Below are 13,894 nucleotides of genomic sequence, written 5' to 3' on the forward strand. Positions count from 1 at the left end.
TGATCTGAATTCCATAAACTCAAGCAGTTAAATTTTGAAGATCTAGAACGAAACAGGTGCGCTAGAGTTTCATCCCGTCCTGTGCACTCTGCTTGCAAGATGGCGATTTTACTACTTTTAAAGAGCGTATGTATAAGTTTGTCTTTCCAGACTGTGTGGCACAATACGAAACAGTAAAAGAAAAAATAAATTTGATTTCTTGGTGAATTATTTGTACAAAAATATCAAAACATTAGTTCTACAAGTCAAAGACTGATTGCATATTTGGTTTGATTCTCATTTGGCTTCAGTATTTTGTGGCCCCGTAATACATATATTTACAATGCACTGGCGCGGTGCAAGGGCTAATGGGCGCCCTCTTGCTGCGCCAGACCTATGGTGATGACGTCGACGTAGCTCGTGATGGAAGATCTATGTTCGATGACCAACATGAAGTGAGTGGATGGCGATGACATTGATCATAAATACTCTTGGGGGGGTTTTCTTAACCCGAGATTCACCAAAGTCAACGGAGGTTTGATTTCAGTTCCTTTATTCCACGCCGGTCTCGCGCGGCCAGCAGTCGTCGGCTCGCGACGGCTCGGAGAACATCATATACAGAGCCTTACAATTTCGTCAGACGGCCATCGGCATAGGCTTCAGGTTGGCGATCGAGCTCATTCGCCTGACGGGTCCGTTGAACTTCCTCTCGATGTCCTCGAGGCTCTTGCCCTGCGTCTCGGGAACGCAGAATTTCACGAAAATCAGCGAGAAGAAGCAGATGGTGGCGAAAATCCAGAACGCTCCGTACGGACCTACTGCTTCCTTGAGATCGCTGAAAGTCTTGGTGACGATGAAGGTGCACGCCCAGTTGAAAGCCGTGGCGATGGACGCTGCCGGTCCTCTAATCTTGGCTGTGGAAAGAGAGAAAATGGCGCTTTCAGTCAGGCACTAGAGTATTGGAATCAGAGCATAGATTACTGGCGTGGTTACTTATGAAATAAATCTCAGCGTCTTCTGTGGCTTTATTACTGCGTGTGAACTGTTCTAAACTGGTGTCATACAGTGCCACGCCAGTGAAACAAAAGTAATGAATATCGTCTCTTAATACCAGTTGTCATTTCATCTTGAGACAGTAACCTAAAGCCAGATGACAGGAAGGATTTCATAAATTTCGTGCTGCCTCCCCTACATCTGAGTCATACGGACTCCATAACTTGTACATGCTCTACATTCGACCTCCGCAACTTGCGCAAAACTGCTCTTATCGCCAGTACAAGAAATCCGCAGTAAGAAGCACACGTGTACTTTTCTCTTGGCCACTCCCCGAAATACGTCAGTACGCCATATTGTAGGAGTGTGACAGTATTAGCCAAAGAGTGCCGTTACATTTTTATTGCGAAAGTTAAAAAAAAGGCAAATAGTTATATTGAATACCGTACGTGGAAGAAGGTAGACCAAAATTGTGTTCAAAGAAAAAAGGAGCTTCAGATAAAAGTACTTTCTTGAATGATACTTGCTAAACTAGAGATTTTGAGTGTCAATTTTTTAATCTTCTCATGCTGCAGAAATGTTGTTTGGGTGAGCCGATTGAAGCAAATAGTTAAAACGCGACTGAAAACTCTCGCACGTATTTGTTGGCCTTTAAATTGCAGAGGACTCGTCCGGCTCTGAAAGCTGAAGGGCAAGTTGCGGAATTTGGCTTCGGCATTAGTGGATTCAACCTTGACTTTTTCCAAGTTAAGGAGTTTGTTTCCCCCACCCCTCCTCCCACACGACTGGCACACTCTTTCTTCTCTCCTGATTGTCTCCAGCCCATTTGCAGTAGTGCTTTTGATACTACGTTAATGATACTACTACGACAAAAATGTTGATGCATCAGCTTACCTGGTAGGATCTCCCCCATCATGAGCCACGGGATAGGCCCGAATCCTAGCGAGAACCCGATGACGAAGATGACGAAACTGGCCAGCGGCAGCCAGCCGTAGTCTTCCACGTCGTATCCCGTGTCTTTAAGGAAGAAGAACGCTCCCAGAGCGAGGAGGGACAGATTCATCGAGATGGCAGAGATGTACAGCAACACCTTGCGGCCGAGGCGGTCGATCAGTGCAGTCGCGATGAATGTGGAGCCGAGGTTGACAATGCCCACGATGATGGTGCTGAGGTTTCCGTCGATCGTGCTGCCAGCATCCTGCGAGAAGGAAGAATTGGTTTCCAACTTATACATCAGACGTAATGTGCGATTATCGGTAGGGAGTCTTCACTTCAGCACAGTAAGAGAACAGTTGGCGAACTGGAGGCAATATTTACCCTGAAGATGTCGACGGTGTAGAAGATGACCGCGTTGATACCGCTAAGCTGCTGGAAGAACATGAGGCCTATGCTGACCGTGATGGGCTTGATGTTGTTCCTGTTGAAGAGGTCGAGGGCAGACGCGGGCGCGTTCTTGATCGAGTCCAGGTGGTTCTTCTCGATCTCGTGCAGTTCTGCCGTCACGTCTGCGTCCTTGCCTCTCAGCCACTGCAGCGCCTTGTGCGCTCTCTTGTTTTTGTCTGCAACAGAAAGGTAAAGGGCGACGTCAGATTGGTGCATCCCCGTACAAATTTGTTTGCAATATCGGTGACAGTCTCATTATAACAACACAGTCTGGAGATCAGAAGCACTGTGGAGAGATATAGACCAATGCGTCTGTAAAATCGGAATTAGTGTCGACTTTATTCTAGTAAAACCATTCTAGTGTGTGGCGTTGTGTAAAGAGATCTTCTCTGCTCGATGAATCCCTGTATTGTTTCTTTTTTCCTCGTTTGTATATCAATGCAACCTCTGCTCTCTCCTGTGACACTTAGTCAAATTTTTGCTGTGTATTCCGCCTCTGACATTTTTTTCTCCCTTGAAACCTATTTCGTAACTGCAACATCTTACTTTCCCATCGACCTGCGTGTATAGTTCAGGGTTTTGGTAAGACATACGTAACTGTGGTTCTGAGCGCACACATTTCGGGAGCGAAGTATTATCTACAACCTTTGCAGAAACTAGACTGCAGCTGTATGGTCGACGGACATGCAAAGGAGGCGGTGGTTTAGAAGGCAGTGAGACAGTGTAGCCTATCCCTCCCATGTTATTTGGAGTCAGTCATTATGATTAAACATTTGTTTGTTAACATTTTAATTTGATTGCAAATTTAGAATTAAGATAAAAGTAAAAAACTTGGAATGCGAACGTTTTAGTTAGACTTTATCATGATTTATGACTATGAACTGAACCTACAAATTACTATAACGCGTCACAATTGGTGTCACTCGTGCTGAGTGAACCAGAACTCCACCGACAAAATTTCAGAATTTATTCAGGTTCATTTCCTCATTATTTTGGAACAGGAGACCCATGTTCTCCGGTAGCTTTGTACGTAGAAAGTAAATTTCATTTGGTTTCTGGAGTTGATCTATCATCTCCGTAAGGCTTTCGCGATTACTAAATGATCCTGTAACGAAGCGCGCTGCTCTCCGTTGGATCTTCTCCATCTCCTCCATCAACCCTATCTGGTACGGATCCCACACTGGAGAGCAGTATTCAAGCAGTGGGCCAACAAGTGTACTGTAACCTACTTCCTTTGTTTTCGTATTGCATTTCCTTAGGATTATTCCAATGAATATCAATCTGGCATCTGCTTTACAGACGATTAATTTTATGCGGTCATTCCATTTTAAATCACTCCTAATGCCTACTCCCAGATTATTTATGCAATTAACTGCTTCCAGTTGCTGACCTGCTATATTGTAGCTAAATGATAAAGGATCTTTCTTTCTGTGTATTCGCAGCACATTACACTTGTCTACATTGTGATTCAATTGCCATTCCCTGGACCATGCGTCAATACGTTGCAGATCCTCCTGCATTTCAGTACAATTTTCCATTGTTAGAACCTCTCGATATACTACAGAACCATCCGCAAAAAGCCTCCGTGAACTTCCGATGTTACCCACAAGGTCATTTATGTATATTGTGAATAGCAAGGATCCTACCTCACTCCCCTGCGGCACACCTGAAATCACTCTTACTTCGGAAAACTTCTCTCCATTGAGAATGACATGGTGCGTTCTGTTATCCAGATAGCCCATGTCTACTGGACTCTTTTGGGTTCGAATGATCGTTTCTGTCATAAACTTGAATGTTGTGGGACAGTGTGTGTAAAGTATGAAGAAAGTCAGAGAGCCAATTCGTGAGGTCTGCTTATGAAATGTTGGATTTTGCAGAAGTGAGGTGAGAGAGACGAAGGAACCAGTATATCTTGGGAGAGCTGTCTGATAGGGTAAGCACTTTTCGTTTTTCAATGAAATGAAGGAGAAACTGGCAAACAACAGACTTCTTTTTAAAAAATCTCTGATATCTTCGAAACAGTTGAAGGTTTTGTATGAGGAATGTTAGGGGATGCAGTGCTGAGGATACTCACTCTTGGAGATGTACCATCTCGGCGTCTCCGGCACGAAGCACGTGCAGACGAGGAAGGGCACGGGCAGGCAGGCGCCGAAGAGCGCCAGCTTCCACCAGTTGAGGCAGTTGCCGATGGCGTAGCACAGCAGGATGCCCAGGTTGCCGAACGTGGTCGAGATGAGGCCGAGCATGCCGCGCACTTCGGCCTGCACCGTCTCGCCCATGTACACGGGCAGGCAGAGCGACGCGATGCCCACGCAGAAGCCGGCGATGGAGCGGCCCGCCAGGATCATGGGCACGTTCACGGCCAGCCCGATCAGCAGGAACGCTGCACGGCACACGGGCGAGAGGCGGGAGTTAGACACGGGCCGGAGGGGGACAGCGCGGCGCGTTGGAACTAGTGTAGCTGGTAGCAGATACTTACAGATGATGAACGGAATGGCCGTGGCCAAGATCGTCGTCTTTCTGCCGATGGCTTCGATCAGAGGGCCGCCTGCGACGCCTCCCAGCAAGGCCGCCAGCGGCATCAGGCTGCCTATCCAGGATTCCTGCACACCGACAGACAAACGCTCTGGTCAGTCGACAGTTGGTGGACGTCGCAGTCTAATATTGTGTGTGTTCACTATATGGCCCAGTGGGTTAGCCAATTTTGCTTATCTTTCGTACGATTGTAGCGTGTACTTTAAATCGACGAGGCTCTGTGCTTAAATGGGACAAAGCTAAACGTCTGCTGTTACAACCCCATTGAGTCTGAGAATTATTATTATTTTTTTTTTTTTTTGCCATGGACATTTCTTTCTCCTCCTGCAGTATTGTCGAAATTGCCGAGTTGCGCCGTGGTTTGAATCCACGTTAAACTGTATGTCATCCAATAAATGGTTGGGTAGGTCAGTTAAAGCTCGGTGGCAGGAAGGCCATACACCTATAGTGGGGCTAAGCGTAGTAAACCACTGTAATGTTCAGACTAATCGAGCGGCTGATGACTGCTTTACCTACTCAGATGTAACACATGCAGCTCTTTTTTTCTCATATTTAACCAAACCTATCGCTACAATAGTACTGATGTTCCGCAAGAATAGAACAATAATAGTAATGGTAATAATTTTGGTAACATTCATAGCAAGGTAAAAAGATATCGCGATGAAACTAACGTATATTTATCGGTACATACATGCGCGTATTGGACTGAACTCATACTGGGCTACACCTGCTTCGAGTAATGTACACTTTTTGAAAGTCTCAATAGGGAAAAAGCTGTGTCCCGTATTAGTGAAGTGAACCAGTATTGCCTGCTTTCGTACTCGATGTGTTGCACAGAGCTTCATTTCCATAGTAGTAGTTGATACTGGTAAGACAACAGTTCATACTGGTAACGAAAGAAGTGTTCGGCATATTAGAAAGAAAAAATTCAGTACCAGCAGACTTGGTTTGTCGCCTTAGCCGGTAGTACCAACCGCTGCTCGAAAGCTGCCGCTGTGTATGGTGTTCAACTGGCTCCTAAAACTTCGAATTTCGATTTCTCGAAAAAGATTGAGGAGCGCATTGTACCAGAGCAGCACCTTTTACGTCCAGATATGTACTACAATCGTGTGAAAGATGAGCAAAATTGGTGACCGGTAGCGTGTATTTTTGCCTTGTCAGTAATTACGTGCCAGACTATGGATACGAAGGTCTGGAGATCGATGTCCGGTGACTCATAGGATCTTTGTGTCACTTTTCATCTCTTGCGAATGTTTGGCAATTGTGAAAAACGCAGAGTTGCACCGTGGTTTGGGTTCTATGCTAAACTGAAGTTCCCCCTACAACTGGTTGGATAAATCGATACAGAAGTCGGAGGAAGGCAAAGGCATACCACGACCAATTGCCCCGTAAAGCACTGTACCGTCCAAACCAACCGTTCAGTACAGTTGATGTCAGATTTAACCACTGTGCGGTCGCTCGATTACGCCCTACACACCAACCGGAAGCGCGTTTATCCCATCAAAACCAGCAAGGCGAAGGCTTTCTCACCATTCCATCTGTTCGAAGAAAACAGCCTTGCAAGCGACCGCCTTGCATTGAAAAGGGCGGGTCGCCTGTTCGCCTATCCAGGCAACGCCTTTGCCGCGTTCCACCAGGCGGAGATGAGATTTTCTGGGCCACGGTCGTTCACCACCTATCGCGTTGCAATGCTAATACAGGCACGGCGGGGCCACACCACGTTGTTTTTACGGCGACAGCGGAACGCAACTGGTGTGAAGGTGTTCCTGGAAAATCCTGCAGGGGTCTGCTGCCTTTAATGAGGAGCCCTTCATTTCCTTCTTGTAATTGCCCTTAATTTTCATAAATGCAAGAAACTTGTTTACATTACTCCGAGCGTAGCAATTATCTGAATACCAGTCCATAACAGTGTACTAACAGTGTGTCCAGTGGAGCGTCACTTGGACTGATATCTGTGAGGACGCATTTAATTAAACAAGAAAGCCTCATTACGGGACATAATCAACTTTGTTCACAAAAACGAAATTTTCATCTCTGATTGTATCAACTGCAATATTTTTCCTTAGCGCCTTATTTCCTTAGGTCGGTTTCCAGCTGTAAGTTTCTTGTAACTTTTCTGACTTTTGTAGAATACACCTAGTGCGTACACCTAGCTGCAAAGTGAAATTCATTTAAGTAGGTGTCTTCGTTACAGATCCTGCTATTCTTTCAGTTGCCGTACTTCCCAGAACACCATATCTTAGTTATCACCAGGCACTACGTGCAGTGGCGGGTTCCACATGAAAAGGCACGGTTCTTACGATCCAGCGAAATATCGTAACAAACTTCGTTTCGATTCAATCTTGATTGTAGGTGCGATAAACTATAAATTAGACTCTTTGCTGGAAATCTTACCTGTTGTTTATCAACGGTGATCGTGCTGTTGGTGTCGGCTTTCATGGATGCAAGTGCTGGTGATGTGTAGGCGGAAGAAAATCCAACCACGAGAGATCCTATGGACACGGACACAGATGCCAGCACCTGAAAACAGAAAACGCATATGTTTTTACTACTTGCTAACATAACAGAATTTACTAAGTAATATGGCCGGCTCCTATGAAAAGAAATTCATCTGAAGAAACTTTCACGTTAACAATTGCGATGTAAGTCAAAATGTAATGGCCATTGTAGTGATTACGGAAGATTATAATATCTATGTTTGGTTATTACTTTGATAATCGATTCATGATCGTGATAATAACAACTGTGGCATCAGCTGTCGTTGACGGAGTGCGTATCACCTTCCGGACTATTAGATCACCACCTCAATAAAGAGCATTCCCAATGGTGGTCACGTTAGCATAATAAGTCAGCGGATACGTGGCGTTGTTAGCACCTTTACCTATAGGGCTCGTTTTCTCAGTTGACGTCAAGCCGGATTACCGTTCCGTCAAGAGTTCGTCACCCGGTCGTTAAGTATGGGCGTGGAGTTGGCCACTCGGCCGTATTTGGGTTCTGTATCCGCGGTTGTAATTGATGTCCTTACGGATTAGGCGCATGTCGCCGGTCACGTAGGTTCCTGGTAAGGAGCAGCGGCCAGGATCTACGCCAAACAAAGCGTGGTAAAGGGGAAGGGGGGAGCGCAGCGTCGATAGTATGCTGAGACAGCCTACCGGAAATCACATTGCGGTTGAGAATACAATAGCAGGGTATCTGCGCTGACATTTGAACCACCGTCGCCAGATATTCCTGTTGAAACAATATCGTTGGAGCAAATGATACAACGGACAATTCAGAACTGACCATATATTAGTAGGCACTTTTATTTTAAATTGTCGGTAGCTAAGGAGGGGCGTGAGTATAATGTTACATGTAGCAATATCTTCTAGAGCACAACTGTGAAATATTAATGTTTGTGTTTTGATTATGTACATACTAACAATTAATAGCGGGTTAAAGTTTTCGGGAGAAATGCTCGTTACAGGTCTACTCGCAACTTTCATGATACAATCTAAACTTTGTTGTGCGTGGGAAACATCAGTCGTAAATCAGAATCCAGTGAAAACCAGATACATGCAGAAGTATGTACCCAGATTTTCCACCCTCCATCTTGTTCTAATATTTATTGAACACCTTGGAACCCCCTATACGTGATAACACGTGTCCGTGTGTAAACTTTGAAACGAATTTTTTTTAGAACCCTGAATAATATGAAACGTTGCGCAACCGTGTGAGATGTGGAAATTTGTTGACCTTACTTGCAGCACTTTTTCTGGTACGAGTTCCTTTACCGTGCAATGAGTCGGTATAAGAGGGACCAATGTCTGTCTGTTCTTAAGAATTTCAAATTGTTGGGAGGTACGAATACTTGCGAGAGAGGTGGACTAGTACCTTCTGGTTACTTTTCGTTCAGTTTGTAGTAGAATGATTTATCCCTATACAGTTGATTTCGAGCTGTGTTCGTGCTCCTCGACGAAGCGACAAGCGCACGGGCTGTGCCGGTGCTCTCAGTGTGATGATTGGGAAAGTTCCACCCGGAGTAATTTTTTTTAACGAAGCAGTTCTTTCCTAGAGTGTTGCTTAATCTGTAATGGCCTGACTGCCGTATCGAGGCTGTACAGTCTCAGCCACAAAACAAGGCGAGCTCGTTAAGAGCACAGCCGAATGAATTTCTAATCATCCGAGGCAGCTCTTCATTGTCGCTAGGCGCCAACAGCCGCTGGTTCTCTGCCCGTCACAGGAGTGTTACGGCATTTCAGAAGTCTGCATTGAGCTTTCTATGGGTGAGACTATTCCGTTGATACACAGTTTTTCTTACCACCTTATTACCACCACTTCTCACACAGAATTCTAAAGGAACGCGAACTTGGCAAACATGAGCCACAATCTTCTGATGACAAGTGCATCATTTGGCCACCGAAGAACGGACTTTTTTTTTTTTTTTCTCCTTGCGTAACGGTGGACAGTTCCGTAATTATTAATACCCTACAGTTTTGTGACGAGTTAAATGAGATAAACAAAAAGCACAGAACATACAGCGTTTGAAAGATATTACTCGTAAATTATTCAGTGTCACTAAAGTCCGTGCGTTTTCCTAGACGTCACAAGGCACGTCCCAAGATTCCAGTCAGTAACGCCGAGAACTTAAGCTCAGTAGGGGCAGAATATTTTCATGAGTTATAAACTCGTTTCCGTTGTGCACAGTTAACCGCCTGTTTGGTTCGAAAGCTTTGCCGACTTATGTACAGGTAAGTGCCGCTCAGAATTGACGCCTGGTGGCATTCCTAGATAGCCTCGGAAGCCATGCAGCTAATGCGATAGGGTACCAAGTGAGCAGGCCCCATGATAAATTTCGCGTTGCCGTCAGGACTTCAAAAGAATAACGCCTGGGCAATATCAAGACTACTTAATTGAGTAAACACTATTATTAATGAACAAGCCAGTGAAGTAGCGAATCCCCACAAGTAGCCTAGAATTAGTACCTGAGATTCATACTATTTTGTTTCAAACATTATTGTGGCCGCTACGGACAAAATGCTGCACGAAAATCTATCCGATTGCTAGGACACCGCGTGGAATCGCGCCGTTCTACTGACAGAACAGAAAGATCTGATTTCGATAATCGATAATACCTACATGTTTCCAGGTGCAGTGCACATGTCGAACAATTCACTGGCGATTTACATGTACCTTCTTATACCGGGTGGTTATAATTATAGTGCAGCTCACGGAGAACCAGTGTGGGCTGTAATTATCGTGTGGCAGCGAAACTAGGTACATATGCTAATGCGTTAATGCTGAACCGATTTCAGCTGAAAAAAATAGTTCCAATTACCGCCACCAGCTGCAAATCTGGCGCTGTGCAGCATTTCGTCGTCGTTTCCAGTGCTGACGTTGAACAAATTGTGCAAGAGGCGATTAATAATACAGTCAGCATTATGACTTTCTCACTTTTTGACCTATTCTTCCTACTTCCCGTTCCTAATACATTACATATGGTAACGTTTCTTTACGCCTTCCTTGCATTCACATCGCCTGATTTGCACTTGGTGGCCAAAATAGGAACTAATTTTTTCCAGCGTAAATCAGTTCCGCATTAACGTATTAGAATATCTACCGAGTTCGCTGACATACGATAATTACAAGTCCACACTGGACCTCTGTGAGTTGCTGCACTTTAATCATAACCATCTGGTACCTGAGGGAGGAGAGGCACCCAGCAATTAGCCGCAATCCCATTGCTTTTTATCATTCTTGCATATCTACGTTTCGGCTGTCGACAGCCATCTTCAGTGCATTTGAGTTACAGTCCAACAAACTCGCGGTGGTACATGTCTCCATTAGATTTTACTGGTGTAAAGAAGGAAAAACTGCCTATACACCAGTAAGATACTATGGTGACATGTACCACCGCGAGTTTGTTCGATTGTAACTAAAATGCACTAAAGATGGCTATTTATAGCGGAAATATCGACATGCAAGGGTAAAAAACGAACAAACAGAAAAAAAGATTCGCGACTGATTGCTGTGTCTCTTTCCTTATAGTTTACGATGACTGTGCACGGCAGTTCCTTATGGAATCAAAGATGACCCAGTACCTATACATACACTAAGCTTTCATACTGGGTGTCTGTAACGTATAGTGCCACAGTTAAATTGAAAATAGTTTTCATGACATCCGTTTCTAACCAAGGTTTTCGGGAGGTTTCCCACGATTTTAAGGCAATTCCCTTCTAATTGTTCCCAGTTGGGAACCAGCTCGCCTGGTATAAGGCTGCGCAGTGAGTGAGAGTATAGCATGAGATATTAGTCCAGAATACCTAGAGAATTATAAATCAAGTGTTGCTTCAATATATCAAGCAGTTAACTTTCATACCCCCAATGCACTAATCCTGAGACATTACAAAGCGAATTTCACATCAGAATCTTGAGAGACCTATTCCAAAGTCTAGCGTAGATCGGTTTATAATCACACACATTGAGGGTGGATTCATGCAGAGTAAACGGGTGGCGGCGTCTACCTGTGACCAGGTGCACTTCGGTTTTGGGCCGGTCTGCGGCACATTAATGTTAATGTGCGTGTCAGCCCGCATCAACATCTTGACCATCTTGGCGCGTCGTTCGTTGTCGGCTGTTCCCCTGGAGACGATAGGGCCGGTCGGCGGGTCCCGAGGAGCACACGCACTGTCTCAGGCGGGGTCGTCGAACGCGTTCCCGCAGCACTCGCGCAAGTGAGTTCGCAGCAAACGGGCGGTGAGCGGCTGAGTCGCGAGACACACTGAGGATCGGCCGCCGGCCGGGCCACACTTATATTACCGCCGTCCCCGCTTAACTCGGCTCACCTTGCGTGCCGCCGCTTTTGTTTCAGACGCACGCATCGCATCGTATCGCTCCTCGCGTCCTGTCCTCCCTCCCTCCTTTCTTTCTTCCTTCCTGACCCGTGCGCCCCCCTCCCCTCTTTCCCCTCCAATCATTGCCGACGTCGACTTCGACGTCGCCGCGACGTGCCCACAGCCAGGCTACTTTGCTGTCCAATTGTGACGCCCTTTTGTCCGAGCGCGTTTATTTCAATTGCCCCATTGCGTCGTCTCGTGGCTACGTCACCGCTCCCCCCCCCCCCTCACCCCACCCCACCCCTATCAATTAGAACGGGAGCCTTCTCCCTCCCATCTACAGTTTCTCTTGTGTCCCCTCCTAGTTCTCTGCTTTTTCATCATTTGTCGAAATTTTGTAATGGTAGATGTGACGCCTCAGGCTGCCATGCCCTTTTGTCGTTGCACTGAGGTGACAAAAATCATGGGGTACCTTCTAATAACGTGTCGGACCTCCATTTACGCGGCGTAGTGCAGCAACTAGATGTGGCATGGATCCCGGGTTCGATTCCCGGCGGGGTCAGGGATTTTCTCTGCCTCGGGATGGCTGGGTGTTGTGTGATGTCCTTAGGTTAGTTAGGTTTAAGTAGTTCTAAGTTCTAGGGGACTGATGACCATCGATGTTAAGTCCCATAGTGCTCAGAGCCATTTGAACTATTTTTTTTTTTTTTTTTTTTTTTGTGGCATGGACTCAACAAGTCGTTGGAAGACCCCCTGCAAAAATACTGAGCCATACTGCCACTGTAGCAGTCCACAATTGCAAACATGTTGCCGGTGCAGGATTTTGTGCACGAACTGACCTCTCGATTGTGCCCCTCGTGTCGGGCGACCTTGGTGGCCAAATCATCCGCTCAAATTGTCCAGAATGTTCTTCCAGGCAGTTTGCCAACAATTTTGGCTCGGTGACATGGCACATTGCCGTCCATAAAAATTGTTTGGCTGCAAATGGTCTCGAAGTAGCAAAACATAACCATTTCCAGTCAATGATCGGTTCAGCTGGGTTAGAGGACCAAGTCCATTTCATGTAAACACAGTCCACACCGTGATGGAACCGCCAAGAAGCTTGCACAGTGCCTTGTTGACAGCTTGGGTCCATGGGTTCGTGGGGTCCGCGCCACACTGGAACCCTGCCATCAGCTCTTACCAGCTGTAATCGGGTCTCATCTGACTAGGCCACGGTTTCCCAGTTGTCTAGTGTCCAATCGATACGGCCACGAGACCAGGAAGGGTGCTGCAGGCACGTCGTGATTTTAGAAAAAATCACTTGCATCGGTCGGTTGCTGCCACAGCCCATTAGCTCCTAATTTCGCCGCAGTCCCAACGGAAACGGATACGTTCGTCGCACGCCCCGCATTGTTTTCTGCGGTTATTTCACGCAGTGTTGCTTGTCTGTCAGCACCGACAACTGTACGCAAACGTTGCTGCACTCGGTCCTAGGTGAGAGGTAATGCCTGAAATTTGCTAGTCTCTGTACACTCTTGACACTGTCGAAGTCGGTATATTGAGTTCCGTGACGATTTCTGAAATGGAATGTCCCATGCGTCTAGCTCCAACTACCATTCGCCGTTTAAAGTTGTTAATTCCCGCTGTGCGGCCATAATCAGCTCGGAAAAATTTTCACGTGAATCACGTGAGTACAAACATTGGCGCCGCCAGTGGATTGCCCTTTTACACCTTGTGTACGCGATACTACCGCCATTTGTATACGTGCCTATCGGTATCCCATGACTTTTGTCACCTCAGCGTATACATTCCATGGTGCAGAATACAGTCGATAAAAGCATTGCATTGACGAAAATGTGAATTTTATTGAGCCAGTTGAAGATAAAATGCGAAATGCGGCCGGACACAAAATTATACCTCTATGAACTGCTTGGTTGGTATATTTTGTTAAAACAATTTTGTCCACAGCTACGGAGCTGAACTGCTGTTAACATGGCTGAAGTAAGGGTTACACTTGAGCAGCAGCGCTGCAACACCTTATCTTGGCTAAAACCCGCGCCCTTCGTCCACGGGCAGTGCGGGAAGTTGCGGGTGTTCTGCGAAACGGAGACCACCAAAGGGCCTCGAGTAGTGCTTTGCTATTCGCCGCGTGACAGGCGCGACCGCCTTGGCGGCGAAGGGTCGCCTGCGTCGCACATGCGTGCTGCCAC

General features: G+C 46.1%; 1 protein-coding gene across 1 annotated transcript in view; it reads right to left on the minus strand.

Moving 5' to 3' along the window:
• Positions 1-515: 515 nt before the first annotated feature.
• Positions 516-13,894, minus strand: part of LOC124596420 (facilitated trehalose transporter Tret1-like) — a 32,420-nt gene continuing 19,041 nt past the window's right edge. The window contains exons 3-8 of the mRNA XM_047135551.1: positions 7,285-7,410; positions 4,835-4,958; positions 4,430-4,738; positions 2,290-2,531; positions 1,867-2,170; positions 516-893 (exon numbers count right to left, since the gene is read on the minus strand). Of these exons, the coding sequence (XP_046991507.1) occupies positions 616-893; positions 1,867-2,170; positions 2,290-2,531; positions 4,430-4,738; positions 4,835-4,958; positions 7,285-7,410 (1,383 nt within the window). The 3' untranslated portion in view covers positions 516-615. The remainder of the gene's footprint in view (positions 894-1,866; positions 2,171-2,289; positions 2,532-4,429; positions 4,739-4,834; positions 4,959-7,284; positions 7,411-13,894) is intronic.

The sequence above is a fragment of the Schistocerca americana genome, chromosome 2, assembly GCF_021461395.2.
Source record: "Schistocerca americana isolate TAMUIC-IGC-003095 chromosome 2, iqSchAmer2.1, whole genome shotgun sequence".
NCBI lineage: Eukaryota > Metazoa > Arthropoda > Insecta > Orthoptera > Acrididae > Schistocerca > Schistocerca americana.